Raw genomic sequence first — 26,016 nt, 5'->3', positions numbered from 1 at the left:
TTACTATATTAATATAATATCAAAAGATATATGTTTCATTATTTTTTATAGATAAAATCGATTTTTATTGGCAACTAAATTGTGTTTAGGTCAACAAAAACTATATGTTTAGGTAGAGATTTTTTTGTCAAATATAATGAAAATACAAATAAAGAAATAAAGGATAAAAATAAACTTAAATAATATATCTGACACCACTTCATTTTATTAATTATTAAATTATTTAAAAATAGTACATCCGCGAAAAATACTCATAATATATAAATTGAGGCAATAATTTAAAATTTTTTAATTATAATTTAATCAAATACTAATATTAAAACCAAATTACTTAAACAATATTGAATCTATTTTAGTTCTTAGTCACGTATAGTATAGAGTCATTCTCGTAATGATAACCAACTGAAATAACATCGTAAATATCAACATTTAGAATTCATGTAAATTCAAACCATCCTCTTGTTAAATAAGATTCATCATCCGCTATCCATGCAATGCTGCAAGGTATATAATTACCACACCGAAAAACCAAACTAACCTTTATTCCTCATTGTATTGCATGTATGTAAAAGAAAGCCGATAATTTCTGAAAAAAATCACAATATGTTATAAAATTATTATAATAATGAACAATTTAAAATAAGAAAATTTAAATATATTACCAATTGTTGAAATTGCATATCCGAGTTTGTCACGAATTTAGCAAAACTGAACTTAAACTGAGAGAATTCAATCTCATTATGTGCTCCACTTCGAAGATTTTCGGGCAGACGTAAAAAGCATGGAGGGGATGGAACTTGAACTTGCCCTATAAAGTTCAGTGGATGCAATTCCTCAATCAAAAATCGAGCTCCTCCCAAGAAAGCTAACTTTAACCACATTCCATTAGGTTTGTCATAATAGGTGAGTAGATCCAACAATCATTCGGTAAAGTAGAGATTATTATTGCCCCTTCTTTAAACGCTTACATCCATGTAGTTGGAACTTGAATAAGTGAAGACAACTCGATGAGATATTTCTTGGATGTGATGCATTGTAAACGATTGTGGTAAAAGACAATCGAACTGGAACATTAGACGATAAGAAGAACTTAGAGTAACAACAATTAATAAATTATTAAAAGAATAATATAATAGAATGAGTATATGAAAAATATTATAAAAAATTATAAATTGTACCTTAAAAGGATCAACTTCAATAAAAAACGAAGAATACATTCTTATTTTATAAAGTAGTAAAAAAAATACTAAATATAAAATTATGAGTTGACTCTCATATTTAGATTCATGTACCACAAAAAATAGTATTTATAGATTTTAGTAAAACAAAAATAAGTATGTAAATTACTTATTATCAAGAAAATTTTTTATTATGTACAGTAATTATGCATTATAATTGATAAGTAGTTTAACAGTACATTAAATATTGATTTGATATAATTATAATGAAGATATAGTCCTAAATTAGTATAATTATATATTATTCATTAAATATTAATTATAATATAATAATATAATTATAATAAAGGTATTTTTTATCTTATTAGTTGGAGAAAAATCCAATTTTAGTATATTAAGTAGATAATGAAAGTATTTTAGTCATTTTTGATAATAGGAATATTGTAGTCATTTTTTATAAAAAATAATATTAATTTAGACTAATTTAAAATTTAATTTATTATTTTTTTGTTTAAATTAATTTATCTAGTTTAATTTTGACAATAAAAATACAGTTTAATTAATTATATGAATCAAATTTTAATTATTAAAAAATATTTTAAAAAAAATATTTTAGACATTTTTATTTAAATAATTTTCTAAAAAAAGATACCTAGCTAAATATTTCCCACCCCTTTTAGGTGGATAATTCAGTTGCTGATTAATTAAGAATATGTTAATTTTATGGCTGTTATTTATTTTTACACCATTTTTATATTTTGTGTTAATGACCCACAAGAATGACAAATTAAAATTTGTAAATTATTAAATATCCAAAGTGACTCCAGTCTTCAATGACTCATTTCTCTCCTGCATTCACTAACAATGACGACATGCAACCTTTATGCTCAAAACTAAAATTTGTGAACCATCTAAATTATTATATCATGGTAGTTTAATGTATATAACTGACCCGTTAATTAAGAAAATTTGAAACATATGTATGAAAAGAATCTGGCAGTTCTTAATATTTGATAAAAAAAGGTTAACATCATTCATTCATTCATTCATTTAGGAATTACAAAATAATGTATTGCTTACACAAAATGTTTTACATAATAAGAAAGTTAACAATAGTCGTAACATGAATAATGTGCCTAAGCACTATACTCTGAAGAAATCTAAATTATATAGATTTTTTGTGTCTGGAAGATATGAAATTACGAAACGTTCCAATTATAAATTAAAAAAAAAGGGAACAATTTTCGCCTTCGTTGCATCGGGCTGAGATTTTCCTGGACGGAAATGCTTAATTCATAAAAACAAATTAACAAAGACTTCAGTATGATTTATAAGAAGGTAATAATTATAATTAATAAGTCTAACAGTACGATAACACAAAGCAACAATGTAAAATAATTGTCAGAAACCAAGCATGCCTTTCAACTTAATGGGCTGAGTTTTCTATACTTTGTTTCAACCTCATGGGCCTAAATTAGGTGGGTGAATCGGAATGGGTCTGGCAAATTTGGCCCAATCCAAAATGACAGCCAAAATTTAACTAATAAGTAACAGGTCTCTTTTACCATGTCTAATTTTTAAGTTACATGATATAAATATAAAAGTGAAATCTATATTTTCTCCTCTTACCTTTTAGATAAATTAGACACCATAAAATTTTTCTAAGTAATAACAACTGGTATAGGTTTATGATGAAGTTACTTATAACTAACTATTCCTAGGGCAAAATTCTAATTTAAAAAGTATCTCGACTTTTCTAATAATAGAAAGTTCAGGGAATAAAAATAGTGGTGTTTGGATTTTAATTATATATAAAAAAAATAAGCTACTACATATAAAAATATTGAAAAAATTTTAAGTGTATTAAGTATACTAGTGTTCTAATAATTTTAACGGTTAATTTTAATTATAAAAAATATATATATTAATTAAAATCAACGATTAAAATTACTGAAACAACGATGTTTTGAGTATATTTGATAATTAATATATTACATATTTAGTTATTTTAATAGCTAATTATTTAATTAAAAAAATTACATAAATTAATATGTATAAACATACTGAGATATATAAATTTCGATTTTTATTAACAAATTATAATGATTGGATTTTGATCCTTAAAATATAGAGAGATTCTGAATAATGACCCTGGCTCAGAATAGACATTATACCTCTGCAAATTATTTTGCCTTTTCGAGTGCTGTTGTATCTAAATTCCGAATTATATATGTTATTCAGCTGGCTACAATCTATGTATAACAGTTGTTGAATTTTGCTAGCTATGGCTTCTAATGCAGCTTGTGTTAATAATTTGGTAGCAGGAGAAGTAGTTGTTGCAGCTAAGATGAGCGAAGAAGATGGCAATAATAACGTTGACTACTCACAAAGGGGTCAATGGCTTCGAGCAGCAGTTCTAGGAGCCAATGATGGGTTGGTCTCAGTTGCATCATTGATGATGGGTGTAGGAGCTGTTAAGAGAGACTCCAAAGCCATGTTACTTGCTGGCTTAGTGGGATGCATTGCAGGAGCATGTAGCATGGCATTGGGTGAATATGTTTCGGTTTCAACTCAGTATGAAGTTGAAGTTGGTCAAATCAAAAGGGACATGATGATCATGATGGAGAACAAGAATGAGATGGAGAAAAAGAGGAGGTCATTGCTCCCTAACCCTTTGCATGCTGCTTTGGCATCTGCATTGTCATTTACTGTAGGTGCAGTCATTCCTTTGGTTTTCACTGCATTTGTGAGGGACTATAGGTTAAGGCTTGGGTTGTGTGTGGTGGTGTCTAGCTTGTCTTTGGTGGGGTTTGGATGCTTGGGTGCTGAGTTGGGACACACACATAAGGTTAAGTCCTCTATCAGGATCCTTATTGGGGGCTTGTTGTCTATGGCTATCACTTTTGGGTTAACCAAATTAGTAGGCTTTAGTGCTAATTTGGAATTGTGAATCTATCTTTGAAGAATCAACCATGATATGCTGTTGTTGTTGTTCCTCCTTGTCTTTATTGAATAATAAGGTATGCATTGGAGAATGAAATGTTTCAATTTAGGTTAATTACTTTGCCTTATTCACTTTTGTAGCTACAAGCTTCTACTTTTACATTTGTTGTTTTCAGAAAGAGGTGTCAAGTCAAGGCTAAGCGAATATACTTGTCATTTTCACTTCTTCTAGTTATTACTTGTTAACATGTTATGATGTTGTAAAAGTAATTTATTTGATTGATATATATAGACTAATCAAGGCATAAAGAGAAACAAGAAAACACTGTGATAATAAACACTTTAATTAAAAACCTTGGCAAACGGCTAAAGATGCAGGCACCTATAGCTTATTAAGGGTAATAATATCACACACATCCCACTCATTTATATAAAAAGACTAAGGTGGAAACTCATGTCCAATTAATTTCATGTAAAGTTGATAGTTGAGAGCCGTTAAATGATTTGTCTAACGACTCCCAGTTATCAATTTCACGTGAAGTTGACTGCACTGAGTTTCCAAGTATGCATTAGTTTAATATAGGAGATAAAATGGGTACACATAATTCTAAAGTGAAACAGAGCCAAGCAACTTGGTGAAGCCAAAAGTGATAGCCATAGCCATCCAACCTCCAATGAGAACCCTGAGACAGGATCTTGTGACAGGAGTTCTACCAAGAATGGCTCCAAAAATTCCAAACACCAACAATGCTAAGCTAACAGCAACAGTAACAACACCCATTCTAACCTTATGGTTCCTTATGAACAAAGCTGCTAGCATTGGCACCACACCACCCACAGAAAATGCCACTGCTGATGCTGCTGCAGCTTGAAATGGATTTGGCAGCTTCTCCCTCTCATGATCCGCTACTTCTTCTTCTTCTCTCTTTATCTGAGCCTTCTCTATGTCATACTGAGTGTACACAGAGACAAACTCTCCGATTGCCATGCTGCATGCTCCGGCTACTAGGCCGGCAAAGCCTGCTAGAACCATGGCTGTGATGTCATGCTTAACAGCTCCAACACCCATCATGAGTGATGCAACTGAGACTAGTCCGTCGTTGGCTCCGAGCACTGCTGCTCGGAGCCACTGAGCCCTTTGAGTGTAGTTAGTATTGCTCTCTTGGTCAACCACTTGGTTTGGTTTTGGCTGCACCACAAGAGCAGCACCATTTGCATGCATGGGAATTTCAATGTGGTTAGGTGAAGTTCCATTAGTGGAAGCCATGAAGGAGAAGGGAAATAATGGTAATAGAGAGTTGTTAAATATAGTAAGGTAGAGAGGGAGAAAGGAATTTGAAGAGCTTGTGGAGAACACACGCTTGTAGTGAAGAGTATTTATAGACAGAGAGATCATAAAGATTATTGGATAGTGTTAATGGACCTAAATATTGGACACTAGACTCAACTTGGTTACTTCTTTAACTAAATGAATCTGATACTCTTTTTAAAAGTGCATAAATATAAAAGGAGTATCCAATCATCAGATATTAAATTTCTTCACTGTAATTTGAATCATTTATATACTTCAATCATGAGTATTTTAGTTTCATTTTGTTTAAGTATCGCATCAAAGTTCCCAGATGATTGAGTATGCATGACTCAACAATAACTTAGCAGAATGTGCATATTTTTCGCAAATTATTTTTTATATTGGCATGGAATGATGTTTTTGTATTTTGTTGTTGTTGTTATTGTTGTTGTTGTTGGGAATAGTGTTTTTCATGATCGTCGATTGTAAGGTGTTAATATCAAATGCGGCGCTGTTTGATTCAAAGTATAGAAATCGAACTCTCTAATTTTTTAGAGAACAAAAATCGACCTCTCCAATTTGATATTAAAATTTTTCAAAAGTATCCTTGCAAAGTAATTGGACCTACCAATTACACATTCCCATATAAAAAAACACATACAAAGCCAATAGAATTGGGTTGCATAATAAAAAATTTTATCCCATATTTTTTACATTTGATAGTGTGTGTAATCCAAAGGATAATGGGAACTAAAGTAGTGTGTAATTTAATAATTTGAAGAGAGTGTGCATTCCACACCAAAGTCACACGCTGCTCAATATTTTGAAGAGCAAACAACCAAAACCTACCACTTTATGATCAATATGGCTTAACTTTTACGGTTCTTTTTATTTAAGAAACTATTCCCTGATGAGAAAGATCTACTGCCCATTACTGCTTTCTTGATTTTTCTTTAGGTGCCACAATTATATCTTATTATCACCATGTCCATATTTATCTGCCTTTGGTCTGTACATCTCACATCTCTTGCAATTGTTATTGTTATACTAGTTGAGATAATTGCTTTTATCTTACTCTCTTTTCCATTGTTTGATAAGGATATTTTGTGTCTAATTGGTGTTAGTGAGTACCATTTTTGTTACTTTTTGCTTTGTTTTGTCTGATAAAACCTATCTTTTGCAAGCAGCAATAGTAACAGAATAGTAATTACTGTCTTACATCCCTTAATTTAAGTAACCATGCTAGTAATATTACCATGCCAGCCAATTCAGAATCCTTTAGCTCCATTAGAACACACTTAAGTTCTTGACAACATACAACATACAACATACTTCATTCATGGTAATTTTAAATTGTAAACATTTTTCTAAATGGATTAGACACTTTTCATCTTACAAAGGTAAGCACAATTTGTCAATCTCCAATTTTACAACAAAACTATTAGCCTAACAATTGTGTCCTCACATCGATAATGGGAATTAAACTTGCATCTTTATAGGATATGATCTCGTTCTGCATCAATAGTCACATCAATATTGGCCTTTTAACAGCAGAAATCTGCAAAACATAGCAACTAGCATCAACTGTCTTTATTAAAAGGTTCATATTAAAATTCTGTTTCTTCAATTCCAAATATTCAGCATACTCATCCTTGAATTAAACTTGAGGGGTTGGAGTATTTATCAGTTTCTTTTGGGCCTCATACTTTGTTCCAAAGAACTTTATGCTCTGGCAGAACAGAAATCGAATTCAAACATGTCGATTCACTATTAAATTTCTTTTGCAAATTAATGATGCATGCTGAATAGAGAAAGATTTGATCAAGATAAAAGGACCAAATGAAATCTTTAAAAGAAGAAATAGTAGAAGTGCAATATGAGATCACTATATGGCCTAACAGTAAAGTATGAGAGTACATTCAGACAAATCCACTAATGGGAAAAACTAACAATAACAAAGCGATAATGCATGTCTCCACTTCCAAATTAGAAGGAATTACAATAAGAAAATACTAACTTTAGATTTCTTTTCTTCCTCATATTCAAAGTGGCATGTGGCTTGCTTGTGGAATTCACACTCTGCTTAAATATTTAATCATGTACTTCAATCCACCCACCTACAAAGTTATGTATTATTAAACCATAGGGTGGCTGCCACTAACTTGGTCTTGTGGAATGCCACACTCTTACCAATTTAATAATCCCATCATATCCCCATAATAATTGACTTATCAATCTCCAAGATTCTATCATTGAGAATTTGAGTTTGCTTGCTGCTTAGGATAATATTATACTTGATTAATTCTTCTTCAATTAAGCTGAGTTTTAAGTAAGTTATGAGTCTTACACTGAAAAAAAAAGATATGATACTTAACCCATGGAGCTGTCTCTTCCTACAAGCTAGCCATATAAGTTTAAGCACACTCAGAAGTTTCAATGACATGACTTATTATGGGAAATTAAAAGCTAAACAGATTCAAAATGGTGTTATGCAAATAGACACTATTCAGATAGTTTGAATCATCTCAGATAACCATCATGGTGTTGATAAAGCTACTTCATTGATTTAGTGGATTAAGAATAATTAATGTACACATTTAGATGATCACTATATTTAATACATGAACATGTGGCCGCCCCTCCATAGTGCTATCCACACTATCAGCACTTGTTTATAACCATTTGAGGCGCATTATCATCACTATACCTAACAAGTAACAACATGGAAATCCTTTCTATATAATAACTTCTACGAGGAGAGTGTGCCCTCCACAAGCAATCTTTTCCCCTTCTCTTTATATCATAAGTCTTAACTTAACACCTTTGTCCTTTGTGCTTCAATCAATGGCTGCTTCACTTGACACTCAGAACAAAAATGAAATGCCAGTTAAACATGTTGTGATCCACATGCATGGTACTAGTGATGCAGAAGCAGAAAAGGCAACTCAAGGAACTGAAGGAAACAATAACACTACTGACTACTCTCAAAGAGCACAGTGGCTCCGAGCAGCAGTGCTCGGAGCCAATGATGGACTTGTGTCAGTGGCATCACTCATGATGGGTGTTGGAGCTGTGAACAAGGACATTGCAGCCATGCTCCTAGCCGGATTCGCGGGGCTAATAGCCGGAGCATGCAGCATGGCAATTGGAGAATTTGTCTCTGTCTACACGCAACTAGACATAGAAGTAGCTCAAATAAAAAGAGAAAGGGAACTCAACAATGAATTGGAGACAAGAGAAGGTGGTAGTGAAGAGGAGAGGCTGCCGAATCCTTTTCAAGCTGCGATAGCGTCTGCAGTCGCATTTTCTGTTGGTGCAGCGGTGCCACTGATAGCAGCAGTGTTTATAAGAGAGTATAAGATCAGGGTTGGAGTTGTTGCTGCTGTGTCTAGCTTGGCATTGTTGGTATTTGGAGGGGTAGGAGCAGTGCTTGGAAAAACTCCAGTGAGAAGGTCTTGTATCAGAGTTCTGATTGGAGGTTGGTTGGCTATGGCTATTACTTTTGGCCTCACCAAGTTAATAAGCTTAAAGGGAATGTAATTTCAGTGATTACTAGACCTCTATAAATAGTGAAGAAAGAGGTGTAGTAGGATGTGGTAACTGGTAAGCTCATGTATTCACTAGGGAACTCAAAAGGAAGTAAACTAGGCTTTATAAGCAATTTATTTGACATGATATCTTGTCGCTATTGAGAAAAATAAATATCATAGTCTTGATTTTAAAGAAGAAGAATCTATCTGACCAAAAAAGATAAAAAAAAAACACCATAAGAATTTTATTCTTGTGTTGATCACTTATCAGTATCAAAATGATGCATACAACTTTGAATATCTTAATTATGTTGGGATCCATATCGTTATGATTAAAATGTTGGTTATAACGTAACAAGATAAAGGTTCCGTACACAAAATCCGGACATATACTACACGTGCAACAAAAAAGATGTTGGATTCTGCATCTAACAAATTATTAAATGAATTACTGCATAACAATAATGAGTCATGAAAGCCAGTGCACTCCGCATAAACTTATTTTGGCTATGCCATAGCTCAACACTTAGACCGGATACTCTTGTTCATTGATGTTTTGTGATTGTGTTTAATTTTAAACCATGTGTTTCATTTTAGGCATTCATACAGCTATTACAAATCACACAAATTTCATGACAGACCATAACAATAATATATATAAATAATAGAATTGTAGGGATAAAGCTGACAATATACAATCATGATCACAATGCAGAAGTTTAGGAAGCAAATATCATATCTGATATCAGTTAGCAAAATTGTGTGGTGAAAGAACAGAAATTTGAGACAATTAATTTAATTTGACAATAGCAAGATTAATAACTGGATCTCAGCAAACAAAACCAACATCACATGCAAGTAGGTTAAAATTTTGGACAAGAGCAATCTTCCACCAAAACAGAGAAATAACGTGTAAAAAAACAATGGTATCGCAGTTGCTCAAGTCATCAAGATCTTCCAAAACGTGCCACAACCATAGAAAATAGAACCCCCTTCCATCAGTGCCCCATGAAGAAAACAAGGGTCATGCATATAGCATATTGGTTCAATTGCTGATGGCCTGTTGCAGCTGAAAAGAATTTTAGTTTAAAAAACCCATGCACTATCCCATTAGCAACAAAGGATCCCAATGATGAATCCAAAAAGACCACATTTAGCCAAAGATCCTGCCAAAATGTCAATTACTATATTAATAAAGCACAGACCAAATCGAAAATCTGGCAAGTAAGAAAGTAGGTTGTTTGGATTGATATTCAATAATTTACCCGCTTGACTACTTTTTACTCAAAGATCCAGAAATAGGATAGCCCAATGAGAATTCTACTTCTAAAACTTCCCCCAAATTAGATACAGCAAACTGCACATTTGAACCTCTACCATTTCCAAAACCCAGCCATCAAAACACTTTCCAATAGAAACAGGTAATCCGGCTGCAAATATGTCATATGCAACTCCCCATGTACGAAAGTCACAATTCACAAGATATTCCAGCAGCAATTATAGATAGCATAGAGCACATCATCATCAAATTTGACCATAAGTCAAGCATGTATAAGATTTCAACAGATCAAAAGGTCGGCTTTAGGAACATAAAAAGAGTTTGAAATATGAGCTGAGTATTGCATCTCAAAACACTGGTATCATCCATCCATCCAAACAACAATCCCAGAACATGGTGAACTAAAAAGAAACTTGAAGCAGTAACAGCAACCCCTCCAATTTCAAAGCTGAAAAAGAAGCACAACAATGCCATTCAGAATCAAGAAGATAAAGAGATACGAGGACATATCAATAAAGTAGCTTACCTCAATGAGAAGACAATGGTAGATTAACGAGCACCTCCTGATCCTCGTCGTTCATATGGTCCAGCACGATCACGATAGTATCGATCATTTCCTGAATCTCCATCCCTGCCAGCATCCCTGCTGCGTCCGCCGGAAGAACGATCTGCATTTCTATCAGGACCATAACCACTTCCACCATGTCTACCACCTTCCCTGCCACCATACCTTCCTCCTCTTCCCCCTTCACTAGGGCACTCCCTAGCAAAATGACCAGGTTTACCACACTTAAAGCATTCACCACCATTAGATCCTCGACCGCCTCCATAATCTCTGTTACGATCGCGATCACGGTCACGATCTCGACCACGATCACGGTGGCGGTCACCATCATCTCTACCCGATCCTTGTTGAGGCTGAGCTTTATCTACAGTGATAGTTCGCCCATCTAAATCCATGCCATTCATAGCATCAATAGCATCTTCCATTGCTTTCTTTTCATCAAATGTGACAAATCCAAAACCACGAGAGCGCCCAGAGAATTTGTCAACAACCACCTGTAAAAAAAATATGGCGCATGCCAATGTAAAAAATATCTTAATCATACATAATAGTATGAAAATCCAGTATTAAAGTATTTAACTACATTACAAGGTTGTCCTGATATTGTTTCCTTGATTTGTTAATTATATTTAAAAAAGGAAAAAAGAAAAAGTTAACTGATATTGCATATCCCTCCTGAATTAATGAAAAAAAAGAGAAGCATTTAAGACATCATCCAAAAGTACAGCATAAACCAACTTCGAAATATGAACATGAAATAAGAGACTGAACAATGATTGCATCAAGAAATAGAAGGTTAGATTGATTACCTTTGCTTCAACAAGCTTGCCAAACTTTTCAAATGTATCCTTTAACTTTCTATCAGATGTTGACCATGCAAGGCCACCAATGAAGCAGCGATATTCTTCCACGTCTGACATTCTAAGCCGCACATTTGCAACACAACAAGCATTAACACATGATGTTTTTGAACTGATTAAGCAAGGTGAGCCATCCCAGAGTCTCAATAAATAAGTGGAAGAAAACAGTTCCCATGAGCAAACCCAGTTTGCAGCTCACTTCAAACAAGATGTTAGAAAGGAATTTCTCATAAAAAGAAGCACATTATTATAATTAAATACATTCAATTCATTGATGGGACTCAGGTTATATGAAGTGAACCATGTTATGGATATTATACGAGGCAGTCAATCAACAAGAAACTTAACTCATATTTTTAGCAGTTTGGCATAGTATATCATAACCCTGTTTATCGACAGATGGACATAAATGCATTAAAAAAAAAAAGAAGAAAAATTCCTGAGATTGTATTTGGTATCAAGTAGGAAATTCACTTTTACAGGATCCTATCAACAACAAAAAATGTAGACCGTTTGGTAGCTGAGACTAGACCCTAAACCCTAAACCTGCCTCCACTCCAGTCCCAAACATCTCTGTTTCGGTATGTGTATTCTCCCAATTAGTAAATATAAACATACATACAAAAATGTTAAGAAGTACCACAAAACAATGAACTTCCTGGAATCTGCATAGCTCATAGTTTAACAAGAAAGACAAAAAGCTATGAATTCACACTGTGTATAAACAAAACTAAATACTTTACCAAATTGAATGATATGTAAAAAATCCCGTGCACTGTTTCTGCTGTTCCCAGTAAGCATAAAAATTCAGCAACACAAAGCACATGTTCCATGATGGCACAAAAATTCAAAATTTCCCCAAATTAATTAAAAATTTGAAGATTTACGGTCCCAATTTTAGGGCGGAATCAAAGCAAAGAAAAGCGAATTACGTGAAAAGGGAAAAGAATTAGAAAAAGGAATGGGGGAAGAATACCGTAGCGATGAGCGAGGCAGAGAGTGAGAGTGAGAGAAAACCTAGCAGAGACGAGATACGAAAGACGTGAGATTCTGCTGCTACTCCTACCCTCACCAAATGTGTGTGTAAACCTCGTAACCTACCCTCCCATATTCCACGCGGATTTTCTATTAAACAAAACTACTAAAATAATATATAAAAAAGACTTTAATTTTATTTTAATATCAATAATTATTTTTATTAATGTAACGTTATATAATTTATTACAAATATAAAACGATTTTTTAGTATCGACAGTGTATTAAAATTAAATTTTATATTGGTCGGTTAACTGTTATAGTTAAAGAAATATGCATAGACTTTTTGGCGCTTCTGTTTATGAAAGGAAGAGACAGGTTTGATCAATTATGATAATGTCATCATTAATCACTTAATCACCAACAAACCCATCATTTAACTATTTTTAATTTTTTATGTTATCCAAAAGTATTTAAAATGAAACAGTGACTATGCCACTGATTTAAAAAGGTAACAAATTTTTTTTATTTTGTATACTTTTAACAAATAAATATAAATATTCAAAAATTAAAATTTAATTTGTAATTTCATTTTTTATATTTATTTAATGTTTTATATTTTATAATTTTACTAAAAATAGCAACCGAAAACAATTTTTTTATTTTTATATTTTTTATAAAATCCTAAAAAATAGAAAATATTTGAAACAAAAACGTAAGTCAAACTTACCGTATTTTTTAAGGCAAATTATTATATTAGCAACACCTTTAAAAAATTCTTTAGACCATTTGTTAGATGAATGCTAAAATAGTAAAAAATAGTAAAATACATAATACGGGGGTTGAATTATAATTTGATATTTTAGGGTATTTACATTTTGGCCCTTAAAATCGCTGAATTTACAAATTTGCAACAACGAAGAAAAGTTGAAGTCTGGAGGCAGCCAGGGTTTTGTGATGGGTTTAGCATCACCATTCTTCTGCTTCATTCTTTCTTCAAACTCAGATTCATTCATTTTCAGCCCTCTGTCTAAAAATGTGGTATTTATGCGTTTTCTACCACAGGTTGTTGGATTACAGAAAACCCGAAGTGGAATCTCTGGCTCATCTCTTCGGTGCTTTTGAGGACGAACAAAACGGCGACGTTCCATCACAGTTGCAGTGGAAGCTCCCTATTCACCATCACCCCGATTCTCCTTTCCATTTTGTCAATCTCCCTTCAGAGCAAGTCGCTCGCAGCATTGCCAACCGAAGTAAAGTTCTCACTTTTCCTTTGACCCATTATGATTTTGGTGCTGATTTCTCTTTTTTGTGAAGTGGGTGTGTTTCAAGTTCTTAGCTTTTTAATTGGGGATTTTATTGTAGGCATACTTGTGAAGGGAATGTATGAGCTTTGGGGGGAAGGGGGCAGCTATGAGGAGTTGAAAGATTCTGTTTTGAGTTACCCTGATGAGAGGAAGCTGCCATACTTGGAAGCTGGTAGCACTTTCAAGATTACTGTTGACAGCTTTGGGAAGGTTATGAGTCTCAATGAACAGAAGGAACTCATTCAAGGGCTGGCTTATATCCCTTTCAAGGTGTGGTGTCCTCTAATTGGAATGATGCTATTTGTATTGTAAATTGAAGCTGCTTTTTGTAGGAAACTGACTTTGTTTCTGCCTCTTGACGACCTTTTCTGGTGTGTTTTGTAAGATTTGTAGGTTTATATAGGGTTGTTATAATATATTATTTGTTTTCAAAAATAGCATTGAATGATTACTGTTAACTGATATTCTCTAATTTGGTCTGCCTGTGATGAAAATGTCGTTTCAAAATTTGTTGGGAGCTTCCAGAATTATTTTTCAGATATTGGCTTATCAGAACTAATTTTCAAACTTAGCTAGTATTGTTTTAATGTAAAACACTGTAATATCGCTTAATCCATGCAAACCACCACATGTTATGGCAGGACACAGATTAGCTGCTCTGTTGTTTTACATTTTTTCCCTCAATAAATCTCTTATCTTTCCACCAGTTTTCATTTGAGCTTCTCATTGAGTCTTCTTGCCTTATATAGCTTATGAATGCTAATATATTATGATGAGTCAAATTTCTCATTATTTACTATACTGCCTTTTTCTCAATGTTAATATATTACAAGAATGTATTTGGTTTTCGTCATTATTATGTCATTTTGTTTGCAGGGACAAGTAAAGTTGAAAAACCCTGATCACAACTTCTGGCTTATAGAAATTGATAATTATGGGCGTAACAATGGTCTTCCTCCAATTGTTCAAAGGAGAATCTTCTTTGGTCGTGAAGTTGGTGGTGCTGATAGGAAGCTTATACCAACATATCAGTTGAAAAGTCGTACCTATCTTGGTCCAACTGCCATGGATGCTGAAATGGCTTTTCTAATGGCCAACCAAGCACTTGCTACTTCAGGGAAACTAATATATGACCCTTTCGTTGGAACTGGAAGTATTCTTGTTGGAGCTGCTCACTTTGGAGCACTGACCATGGTGTGCTTTGGCTTTCTTCTTCTGTTTTGCTGCTTGTCCAGCTTCTCACTATTTGCAATAATTTCTTAGCATGTTCATATCAATATGCATGCCGAAGATTTTGACAATAACTGATCTGAGTTGTTCAGGGTGCTGACATTGACATTAGGGTAGTGCGTGATGGACGTGGTCCTAACTGTAATGTATGGAGCAATTTTGAGCAGGTAATCTGCCAAACACTTACCATTGTTTTGTGATGTCTGGACTCTGGAACAAGTTGTGTATACTTGGGATTTAGCATCACTTTTCCATACTGTTATAAAAGTCTGAATGTGCTAGAATAAATCATATTTTATAATGTTTATCTCCTTACCGTGCACTGATTATGCTGTACATTTGCAGTATGGATTGCCAATGCCAGTAGGTCTGTTAAGGGCTGATAACAATCGCCCTCCCTGGCGTTCTGGGCTGAAAGAGGTATTTTTTTGGAAATAAAATCTTGTACTTATGCTTCCAAGGCTCTTTCTGCTATATTGTTGTATGTCTCAACTCTCAAGTTGAGAATTTATTGCATGATTGCAAATTTACTCAAGCGATTTTGAATTCTAGTTTGTAGATGATTTTGCTGTTTATTGCAGATATTTGATGCCATAATATGTGATCCTCCTTATGGAGTGCGAGCTGGGGGACGCAAATCTGGTGGGCGGAAGCTGCTAAAGGGGGCTGTGGAACCGTATGTTGTCCCTGAAGACAAGAGGACGGATCACATACCATCAACAGCGCCTTACAGTTTAGTAGAGTGTGTGCATGATTTGCTCGATCTTGCAGCCAAAATGCTCGCAATGAGGGGCAGGCTTGTGTTCTTCTATCCCGTATTGAGAGACGATGATTGTGCCGAAACCCATTTCCCAGAGCATCCATGTTTTAAACTGATTTCTTCTTCTGAGCAGATCCTTAGTTCGCGTTATAGCAGGGTATTACTGACGATGGTCAAGGTTGGCGCTTACACCAAAGAAATAGCCGAGGCTGCAAGGTTAAAACACCTCGAGTTTAGGGAGAACCATGTTAAGTGGTTGCAAGATGGTAATCTTCATTCAGCAGTTTTTAGTCCAATTGATGCTCAACTACCGGAGGCCGGCGATTCTAAGTTTATTAAGGATCCAAAGCCTAAATACAGAGGGAAGTATGTTTAGATTTCTCAGTTAGATGGTGCTGTCCCTCAGTTACTATACACAGCACTGTAGTTTTAGTCCAAGAGCGAATTTTGTTTAACAATATGGAAGCACAATGTACCTTGTACTGTGTTTGGATTTTAGAAATTGATTTTTCCCACAAGTTTATCTTATAACCAAGTGATTTATGTTTGGAAACAATGACTTCGACAAATAAATACCACCAACATTCATCAATCATCATGAAACTTATAAAGTGAAACGTAAAAAGCTAAATTCTGTCATTCATTTAAGGTTTAGTTACTATGTGGGTTTAATAATTGGGTCACTCTACTGTAAAGATCAAAGTTGGGATATTCGGTGATAGCTTTTTTTTTTGGTTAGTGGATTGGACAACTCCTAATCCTAGGTACACAACACACCCACACACTCCTCACATATTTATCACATTTTTTCCTCAATTGCATCCTCTAGAGTTTGAACCCTAGACCTTGAGGTGGGGAGGGGGGAGAAATGCCACTAGAGCCAAGGCTCATTGGCATAAAGATAACTTGAACTGTTGATTCAAAGCTGGTTGGGTGTGTGGGTTTTTGTTGGGTGTGGGCCTTGGAGAAAGCAGATTTTTGGGCAGCCCTCCAACCTCCCAAAATATTATGTGTTAGTGAGTGAGGAGAGACGTATTGTTTCCACTATCCAGCATGGTCTTGGAAAATGGGAGAGTCCAAAAAATGTTAATCTAGTAGTGCCATATTAAGGTATTTAATATTCGTTCTCTTTATTCATTACTTTTTAAGTTATACAAAATTAACTTATAACGAGTACAGCACTAAAACAACTACTTTCTGCTAAATAAACCAAGAGTGTGTTTAACAGATCCGTCCAAAAACAAAAGTACGTTGAACTTTTTGAAAGTTTAATTTTTTATTTGGTTAATTTTTTATTAGACAAACGTAAAAGTGATTTTGTATTCAAAATCATGTTTACTAACAGACTCAATAATTTTTAGTTTCTGCATTTCATTAACAGACTTTTAGCCATTTTAATTAAACATCTATTTTTTTTACCAATTTTATCCTTTAAATATGTTATTATATTATTTATAAAATTCTTATTATTTCTCTTTATATATATGAGCTCTTTTTTTCTATTATTTATTATTTATATTTTTTTTGTTAAATTTTTATTTGACATTATACACTTTTATAATTATAATTTTTGTATATTATATTTTAAAAAAAATCCACTTTCCTCCCTTGTGAGATGTCAAAATGACACTCTCCTCCTATCTATTTTACAAATATACATTCTCCTCCCTTCTAATTTTTAAAAAACCTTCTCTTTAATCCATTTTAAACTTTTTATGTTAACTAATGTTAACTTTATCTTTTTTTTAAAAAATACCCATTAGCAAAAATTTTTATTTTTTATTATTAAATTTTGCTTATTAAAATACTCTTTAATAAATTATTCTTTTATTGATTAAATTATATTTTTTTAAAAAATTAATAATTATATTATTTTTTAAATACCCTTCAATAATTTTTTAATTGTTAAATTATAATTTTACCAAAATTTTCANAATCTTTTATTTAATGTTAAAATAATAAATATTGATATAAAAAAATTAATAGTAAAATATAAAAATAATTGTAAATAAAAATTTTGATAAAATCATAATTTAATAATTAAAAAATGATTGAAGGTTAGGTATCTTAGAAAAAAATAATTTAATTATTAATTTTTTAAAAAATATTTTGATAAAAATAAAATTTAATCAATAAAAAAATAATTTATTAAAGGGTATTTTGGTAAGCAAAATTTAATGATAAAAAATAAAATATTTGCTAATGGGTATATTTTTTCAAAAAATTAATTATTTTTTCTTAAAAATGGATAAAGTTAATACTAGTTAACACAAAAAATTTAAAATGGATTAAAAAGGAGGTTTTTTAAAGGTTGGAAGGGAGAAAAATGTACACTTATAAAATAGAGAGGAGGAAAGTGTCATTTTAGCATCTTAGAGAGGAGGAGAGTGAAATTTTCTCTTATATTTATTATTAGTTTTTTATAATATAATATATTGATTCTATTAGTTAAAGTAAATTAAACAAAAATTAACCAAAAATAATAATAATAGTAAAAATGTAACACCAAACTACACAGAGTTTTACGCCTAAGTCGTAAATCAATGGTATTATGGTAGTGAGGTATCACGACTTCTAAAAACAAAATACATACATATATAATGGAAGGAATATGATATACTAGGAGTCAGTGAAAAAAAGACATAAGCAAAATTGCATTATACATATAGCCATTCACTATCCCCAACAACAACCAATTTCAATCCACACTTATCCTAAGGTCAACTAACCTAAGCATTCGCATAACTTTATATAATGCCTACTCGAAACTCAAACCCGTACCTTGAATGTCGGTGGTTCCAACCCTTGAAACCTTACCTAGCTCAATCTCCAAGTCCACCACCATTACAATAATTCACGCCGATTACCTTCACTTACCTCATAGGGGGGTTTTCTCACCCTATTACGGCCTCCGGCCTAATATCCAAATCAATTAACAATAAAATCAATAAACGACATTCACTTTATAATGTCATAACAATTCTTGATCTTATTTACTTATAATTAATTTACTCACTTGCAGCGCCAAACAGACTTAAGTCGGTACTGTCGGTTGAATTATCAGTACGCATATTTCGCAGAAGATTATTTTTTTTCCATTCAAAAAAATTCACTGAATTCAATTATCATAGTTAAATATTCAAATTCCTTAGTCTTGATTTTTGACTCTATCCGAACACGTTTTAACTATTTTAATTTGATGATTAATTATCTAATTAATCCTTTTATAATTTTCTCGGGTCTTACAAAAAAATTATAGGGTACTAAAGAAGAGTATTAAGAGAACTAAAAATATACTATATAAAATACATCATCAAGAATTTTTAGATTTGTTTCCATCACTATCAAAATAAATATTGAATTTTATTATTTTTAGTATTCTTTTTTATAATTATAATTCTGCTATATACAATTTTTTATTGTAATTTTTTTATAAAATAGATTATGATCCCATTAAAAAGATAAATTAAATAAAAAATTAATCATAAGTATTAATAAAATCATAAATGTTGGATTCCAAAATAATATTAAGAATAAGATTATTGAGAGTATTAGAATAAAAATACGATGTAAAATAATAGGATAATATAAAAAAAATTATTTAAGTTGATGTCTACTTTAGTAATTTTTTATCTAAGTGATTTTGAATAGTGTAATTCAAACAATATTTATTTTACTATAATCCATTTTAATATAAAGATGACCAAACATAAATCACTTCAATACAAACTTACTTTTTACCAAAATCAAATTTACAAAATCAATTTTATACAAATTCTCGTTTATAAACTGTAATCCAAACACACACTAATCTTCAATGTTTACCAAAAATTTAGTCCAGGCGCATTTATTCTTTCTCTTCCTTTATTTTGTTCGGGTTCATTTGGGTCATACAATCTTTTTTTTTGTGGTCAAGAGTCATACAACATAAAATTACTTAATTTTACAGTATGCTTTTAACTCATTCCTCCCTTTCAACCATGATGCCCCCCACGGCCTATTCATATCCAAGATCTCATATGGAGTCCATCCAACCCAGACCCAATCCTCGCACATCACCTTCTATCCAAACGGAACCAATTCCCTTCCGGCATGAGCTACTAGGCTTCGTGTGGTCGCTTTACGTTACACCGTTTAGCAAACAATTAGAAGCGGCTCTCTCAGAACATCTATCAGCACGAGATAACTCCAAGAGAAATATCTGTATCCTCACATCTGTACCCTATAATTTTTCTTAATAATTTTACTACTTTTAACAGTAAAACGTGAAATTTCATGCAAGCATTATGTTAGGTGCTTGCAGAAACGTGGAAGTAATTCAATTTGATGATATTGTTCTGATATTTTGTCTCATTTAATCGATCTCTAGTTTGGATATGTAAACCATATGGTACAATAATATTTTGTAGGATTAATCTCTCTCCGTCGTAAAAAAATTCATTTATACCTTCTAAGAAATGATAGTTAATTTATCTTTTTATTTTATTAGAAATTAATTTATTTAATATTTAAAAATTAAAAAAATAAAATACACAAAAAAACATATAAGTAATAAAAATATATGCAAATTAGACTGCAAAATTACTAATGACCATAATTAGACATTAATAGTATCTAACCAGATTTATAACCTACAAGAATCTAAATCTCTATATTTATTATATTTTACCTTTATAAACAATACAATAAATTTATAATCTCAATAATTAATTTATTAATTTCTATAAATAACTCATCAATCAAATGTAATAAACATATATATTACAAATGTCATAATAATTTATTGATCATAATAAATTTTTCGTTACAAATATTCAAATTCCTTACTATTTGAACTACTTATGTAAATCTCTTATCACTATTGAGTCAATTTTAGAATCCATTGTTCACATTGTCTACAAAAATCATTGTCTACCTAACAAAATCATTCTTCAAATAGCATCAAATTTAGCACAAAAAATTATTTTTGCACTATATAACATCTCAAACTTACTCAATGGAGCATCATTCTTTGGACAATATCATCAAACAAACACACAATTGGTTTATCAAAGTTCGCATAATTCGTCTATAGAAAACATTATCACCCACAAATGAAAAAGAATTTCTTTTCTTAAAAATGATTATATTAGATGAAAAGGTACAAAACAAACATATTTATTATATTTTTAATTATATTTTTAAATTAAACATTTTCCAACACTATTTTGAATTTGCATCAATTATGCATCAATTAAAACATTGTCTGACAGAGTGGGTCAAAAAAAATATTAAAAGATAATTTTTCTTTATACTATTTTAATTATTCTTATTAAAAATAACTTATTTAAAAAAAATCTACACATTTTTGTTTTTTTTATTGTAAATATCATTAGAAAACTGCATGAATATCAAAAGATTAAGGAGAAAGAAAATCATACAAATTCAAGACACATTTTCAGAAGAAGAACATACATAAAAAAATGGAACAAACAACACAATAGAAAGTGCATACAACTCAACAATTCATAAAGAATATGTCTTTACAGGAATCTCCGACAGAAAGAAAAAAACAACAACTTTAACAATAACCAATAAAGAAAAAAGAGGACGAACGCCACATAAGAAGACCAAGTCTATCAACCAAAACAAATACAAAAATCAAACCACCAAATAAAAATATCACTTTGTACAACTTCAACATCCAAATCTTTTGTACTATAAATTATTTTAAACAAAACACCTTTTAAATTTAACTTTAGTTTATACATATTTAGTTTGATTCTATAAAACATAGTCAATTTTAATATTTATTATATACTATCATTAATTTATCGTCCGCGCATCGAGCGGGTTTCATTCTAGTTCATTAATAAATTCACCAGTATCTCAGGGACTCAGTTATGATCTCCTTCCACTTGTGCAAGTTGAGTGTATGGGGTTCCCATCTTAATTCGTGATGGCTGCCCACATGAAAAAGCATAATGATCATAATCCTGTTATGAAGGGAATTACTAAGATCAAAATAAGGGATTATATATAAAAAATTGTGTATATATTACAGTTCTTTTCAAGTAAGCCACTGAGTCTATGATTAGAGATAAATGTTGCTATGTAAGAAACATCTTACAGTCATGAAACCACTCTTACAACTTTATTAGAAAATCCAGAATGGTTACAAACATTTTACATATCATTCTTAATGAATGCAGCTAAATAAGTGTATATATACATGAACACAAAATTGTATACTTGGAAAAAAAGATCAGTTCTATATGCTCGTACCGCTTATCCTTGAGTTTTAAGGAACCAAAGACATGGTCGATGAACCATAAAACTAAATTGAGCATTCAATTAATTTGTTTTGATATTTCAGATATATATATATATATGCCACCATTGTAAGCTTTAATTTTAGGTGGAATTTCATTACAGAATTGTTCATACATAAGATTGAAGATTGATCTTCTACTAAAGTACCTAATGTGAATGATAACAAAGCATCAATGGGTCACACTTTGTATTCTGTCACAACAGAACCCTATAATCCATCAACACCATTTTTTGAATTCTTAAATCCTAATCTAACATCGAAGAATAATTTGAACTGATTTGGGTGGGATGAATGTATCAAACTATGCTATAGTGCAAGACAAAGGTGACACATGAGAGTCTTAGTAGCAAACTACCACTATGGACTCTCTGGTCTCTCCCTATAAAAATTGATTTAATTCAAATGGACTATTAGCCCATGTATCAGATATTAAACTGATAAGAACAGGAGACAAATAATGATTATGTAGTTCTTATAGGCTGGAACAATGCGGCAATTAAGGTTATTAATAATATGATAAGAGAAATGACGAGAAAGGTTTAGGACCACCAGTCACGTTTTCCACAGCAATTTTAACTGGTGCACAGTCTTTCTCATGCTATTTACTTGATAATGCACCAAAAATACTACATCATTTTATAAAACATTACTATCACCATCATTTCATTATTGGCATATATATTGAGGGATCTTAAATCAATAAATACAATTCCAGAAAGAGAGAGAGTAACTGATGAGGTTAACAAGGGAAGCAAAGTTAGTCGTACATTGGTTGTTCTTAGCAAAACAAGAGCGTTTATATAATCAAAGAGCGAAACACATGGGCACGACCTTACTTGAACAGGATCTGTTCTATAGGCTCGTACAACTGTATCCTTGAGTTCTAAGGAGACAGGAACCGAAGTCTGGTTGATGAATCATGACCGTGTGATCAGAGCGTGATTAATGGTCCAGAGCGAATCCTCCTTAGAGGCTTCCATCTGTGGCAGTGGAGGATCGTTCTCACCGCACCAACTGCGGTGGGGTGGTCACACGGTTGTCTGACAGACCACACAATATTTTTTCACTCGACAAAATTTGCAAAATGATTTTTTCACTCGGCAATTTTTTTTTTATTTTGAAAAAGAAAAAAAAAGAAACAATTAGACGTTTATTTTAGAGAAAGAAAAGGGGCTAAAAAGATATTATCCTTGGGGCTAAATATTTAGAGGAGGGATTGCACATTTTGATTTACCTGGCAACAGAAAAATAGAAAACCATCGGAATGGTGTTGAACTTGCATGGGGTTCACCATGGAAGCTTCGTTGGTGATGAGTTCTCTTGTCGGAACGGTAGTACAAATGAAGCAGATTGCGGTGGCAACTGGCAAGTCGAAACAAAGAAGCAGTTCCAAGTGTTTTTTTGTTTTGCTTTTGATTTTGGACACACAAATGCTTTGGTTTCTCATCAAAACTATAATAACTCATAAGTCACAGCACTGCACTACTCATCGAGGTGAGGGGTACTTGCCACGTTCAATGGGTAAGAATGGAATTTCAATCCTCTTAATGAACACGTGGCAAGTGGCATGTTTCGCTGGTCCAGTCAGATCATTTCTTTGGATTTTTGCCATGTCCAAACCCAAAATCAAATCCTCAGTTCATTAATCCTTTTTTAATATTCTAAATAGGTCCTAAAAATTTGGTAGTGCGATAAATTTGTTTTTAAAAAAAAATTAATTAAGTCTTAGGTCTTTAAAATTATTAGATATATGTTATATATATCTTTAAATCAGATTGAATCAGTTAACTCGATAATTTTTATCCTATATAAAAATTGTGTGTATAATATATAAAGTAAAACAACACGTGTTACGTTTAGGATACATTAGTCTTTGAATATGTAGTTAAAATAATATCGTTTTGGAACAACACTAAACGAAATCGTTTTGAGAGGATAGCTACATCTCCACCTTTATTTCCTGATTTTTAAAATTTTGACGTTTTAAAGCCAAATAAATCTCCTAAAATTTTTATTATAAGTAAAAAAAGTCTTTGAATTTAAGTGGATACCTTATATAAATTTTTTCTTTTTTTCTTTCTCTTTCTGTAAAATTACAAGTATCCCAAAATCTTACCTAAATTTTACGAACTAATCCTTCATAGGCAGTATGTTGTAGGTGTAGATTAAGTAAGAGTTGTGAAGTAGTTATGGATAGGTATTTAATAATAATAAAAATAATGTAAGTGTTTAAAATTTTTATTCTGTTGTGATGTTGTTGTATTGTGTTGGTTGCCTGGTTCACTTGTTAAAGAGTTTTATGTTTTGGTATTGAGATGAGTGAAGACATAATATCTATATTTTATCATGTTGAAAGTTTTGTTAGAGATAACAAAGAAGTATTTGTGTATATTAATAGAGAAAGTAAATTTTTTTTTTCATCCATTGACTTATCTATTTCTTTGATCTATAAAATTTTTTTTTGGACTTAGGTTATCATGACTAGTTGACCACAAGACAATGTATTAGTATAATTCTACTTCTATTAACTTAAAATTTGGTATTTACTTAATTCATAGAAATAAAAATATTAAAATTTTACAAAAGAACAAGATACTAGATAAAGATATTGATGAATTCTAATTATTTAATTGTAATTGTAATTAAGATTTGTCATTTTATGTGCTTGAAACTACATACTTTGATATACTTTAAGTAATTTTATAACAAAGTGATTTATGTTTAAAAAAATGACTTAGACAAATAAATACCATTAACATTCATTAATCATCATAAAACTTATAAAGTGGAACGTAGAAGCTAAATTTTGTCATTCATTTAAGGTTTAGTTACTATGTGGATTTTAATAATTTTACTACTTTTAACAGTAAAATGTGAAATTTCCTGCAAGCATTATGTTAGATGCTTGCAGAAACGTGGAAGTAATTCAATTTGATGATACTGTTCTGATATTTTGTCTCATTTAATCGATCTCTAGTTTGGATATGTAAACCATATGGTACAATAATATTTTGTAGGATTAATCTCTCTCCGTCATAAAAAATTTATTTATACCTTCTTTTTTTTTTTGGTGACTAAATAGAAAAGAAAGAAAAAAAAAAGAGACAAAACCAAATTAATTGGCTAGGGTCATATCTAAATCTATTAGATGTTGAAGCTCACTCCATGGTTGGCTCCAATTCGAGTGAATGTCCGCGACATAAGCAGCTGCTTTAGCCATACAATCTGCAACACTATTTGCAGTCCTCTGAATTAAAAGAATAGAGACTCTCCAATTCCAATTCATAACCTCCTGAATATGCTTTGCCAAATCCCATTCCGGAATATCCTTACTAAGCATTCTTTGGTTTACCAAGAAAAGAGCTTCTAAACAGTCTGTTTCACAAATAACCTCACGAAATCCACTCTCCCAAGCAAGAAGTAAACCTCTCCAAATTGCATACAATTCAGCAAAAAGAACACTGCACACTTCGACTTTTCCAGTGCAACCTTTCAACCAACATCCATCAGGATTGCGAATAATACAACCAAAACCAGCATAGCCAGAAGGAGCAAACCAACTAGCATCACAATTCAATTTAACAGAATGAACTGGAGGTGGAACCCAATGCAAACAAAGTGAAAGAGGAGACAGAGATTGATGCATAGCAAAAATAGTGTGAAACTCCCTTACTGAACTACGAATCAAACTCACCACTTTACTAGCACTCCATGAATCATCTATATTAAATAAGTCATGATTCCTGCTTCTCCAAATCCACCAGATGGTCGAAAAGAAAAGAAAA

At 32.0% G+C, this 26,016-nt stretch overlaps 5 protein-coding genes, 1 long non-coding RNA gene, 1 other non-coding gene and 1 pseudogene across 7 annotated transcripts; 4 read left to right on the top strand and 4 right to left on the bottom strand.

The window, feature by feature from the left end:
* The first annotated feature begins 3,364 nt into the window (after window positions 1-3,364).
* LOC107481593 (vacuolar iron transporter homolog 4) lies at window positions 3,365-4,128 on the top strand. The gene has a single exon (XM_016101863.3). It carries the CDS (start codon window positions 3,463-3,465, stop codon window positions 4,126-4,128), a length of 666 nt encoding a protein of 221 aa, XP_015957349.1. The 5' UTR covers window positions 3,365-3,462.
* Window positions 4,129-4,432: 304 nt separating this feature from the next.
* Window positions 4,433-5,479, bottom strand: LOC107481739 (vacuolar iron transporter homolog 4-like). The gene has a single exon (XM_016102044.3). The coding sequence runs from the start codon at window positions 5,386-5,388 to the stop codon at window positions 4,729-4,731; it is 660 nt and encodes a 219-aa protein (XP_015957530.3). The 5' UTR covers window positions 5,389-5,479; the 3' UTR covers window positions 4,433-4,728.
* Window positions 5,480-8,173: 2,694 nt separating this feature from the next.
* Window positions 8,174-9,114, top strand: LOC107481738 (vacuolar iron transporter homolog 4-like). Its single transcript, XM_052258525.1, has one exon. The coding sequence runs from the start codon at window positions 8,257-8,259 to the stop codon at window positions 8,950-8,952; it is 696 nt and encodes a 231-aa protein (XP_052114485.1). The 5' UTR covers window positions 8,174-8,256; the 3' UTR covers window positions 8,953-9,114.
* A 1,349-nt stretch (window positions 9,115-10,463) lies between these two features.
* On the bottom strand, window positions 10,464-12,763 carry LOC107481740 (glycine-rich RNA-binding protein RZ1A). The gene is made up of 4 exons (XM_016102045.3): window positions 12,623-12,763; window positions 11,596-11,707; window positions 10,748-11,280; window positions 10,464-10,669 (listed from the first exon to the last, which is right to left on the bottom strand). The coding sequence occupies exons 2-3, from the start codon at window positions 11,704-11,706 to the stop codon at window positions 10,771-10,773; spliced, it is 621 nt and encodes a 206-aa protein (XP_015957531.1). The 5' UTR covers window position 11,707; window positions 12,623-12,763; the 3' UTR covers window positions 10,464-10,669; window positions 10,748-10,770.
* Window positions 12,764-13,568: 805 nt separating this feature from the next.
* LOC107481737 (uncharacterized) lies at window positions 13,569-16,436 on the top strand. The gene is made up of 6 exons (XM_016102042.3): window positions 13,569-13,874; window positions 13,987-14,198; window positions 14,805-15,122; window positions 15,251-15,325; window positions 15,504-15,578; window positions 15,740-16,436. The coding sequence occupies exons 1-6, from the start codon at window positions 13,658-13,660 to the stop codon at window positions 16,292-16,294; spliced, it is 1,452 nt and encodes a 483-aa protein (XP_015957528.1). The 5' UTR covers window positions 13,569-13,657; the 3' UTR covers window positions 16,295-16,436.
* A 5,098-nt stretch (window positions 16,437-21,534) lies between these two features.
* On the bottom strand, window positions 21,535-23,693 carry LOC107481741 (uncharacterized). Its single transcript, XR_008007310.1, has 2 exons — window positions 23,466-23,693; window positions 21,535-21,860 (listed from the first exon to the last, which is right to left on the bottom strand). It is a non-coding gene; the product is annotated as an uncharacterized LOC107481741 (long non-coding RNA).
* LOC127746060 (uncharacterized) lies at window positions 22,518-22,701 on the bottom strand (annotated as a pseudogene).
* On the top strand, window positions 23,058-23,281 carry LOC127745984 (small nucleolar RNA U3). Its single transcript, XR_008007607.1, has one exon. It is a non-coding gene; the product is annotated as a small nucleolar RNA U3 (small nucleolar RNA).
* Window positions 23,694-26,016: the final 2,323 nt, after the last annotated feature.

The sequence above is a fragment of the Arachis duranensis genome, chromosome 3, assembly GCF_000817695.3.
Source record: "Arachis duranensis cultivar V14167 chromosome 3, aradu.V14167.gnm2.J7QH, whole genome shotgun sequence".
NCBI lineage: Eukaryota > Viridiplantae > Streptophyta > Magnoliopsida > Fabales > Fabaceae > Arachis > Arachis duranensis.
Note: the sequence above shows the minus strand (reverse complement) of the source record. Positions and strands in the feature narration are given on the sequence as shown.

Bases quoted from the DNA above. Each gene is read 5' to 3' on its own strand.
- LOC107481593 (XM_016101863.3), top strand. From the start codon at position 3,463: ATGGCTTCTAATGCAGCTTGTGTTAATAATTTGGTAGCAGGAGAAGTA.
- LOC107481739 (XM_016102044.3), bottom strand. From the start codon at position 5,388: ATGGCTTCCACTAATGGAACTTCACCTAACCACATTGAAATTCCCATG.
- LOC107481738 (XM_052258525.1), top strand. From the start codon at position 8,257: ATGGCTGCTTCACTTGACACTCAGAACAAAAATGAAATGCCAGTTAAA.
- LOC107481740 (XM_016102045.3), bottom strand. From the start codon at position 11,706: ATGTCAGACGTGGAAGAATATCGCTGCTTCATTGGTGGCCTTGCATGG. The intron at 11,281-11,595 runs GTAATCAATCTA...TTTTTTTTACAG, and splicing joins GCAAGCTTGTTGAAGCAAAG to GTGGTTGTTGACAAATTCTC.
- LOC107481737 (XM_016102042.3), top strand. From the start codon at position 13,658: ATGTGGTATTTATGCGTTTTCTACCACAGGTTGTTGGATTACAGAAAA. The intron at 15,326-15,503 runs GTAATCTGCCAA...GTACATTTGCAG, and splicing joins TATGGAGCAATTTTGAGCAG to TATGGATTGCCAATGCCAGT. The intron at 15,579-15,739 runs GTATTTTTTTGG...TGTTTATTGCAG, and splicing joins GGCGTTCTGGGCTGAAAGAG to ATATTTGATGCCATAATATG.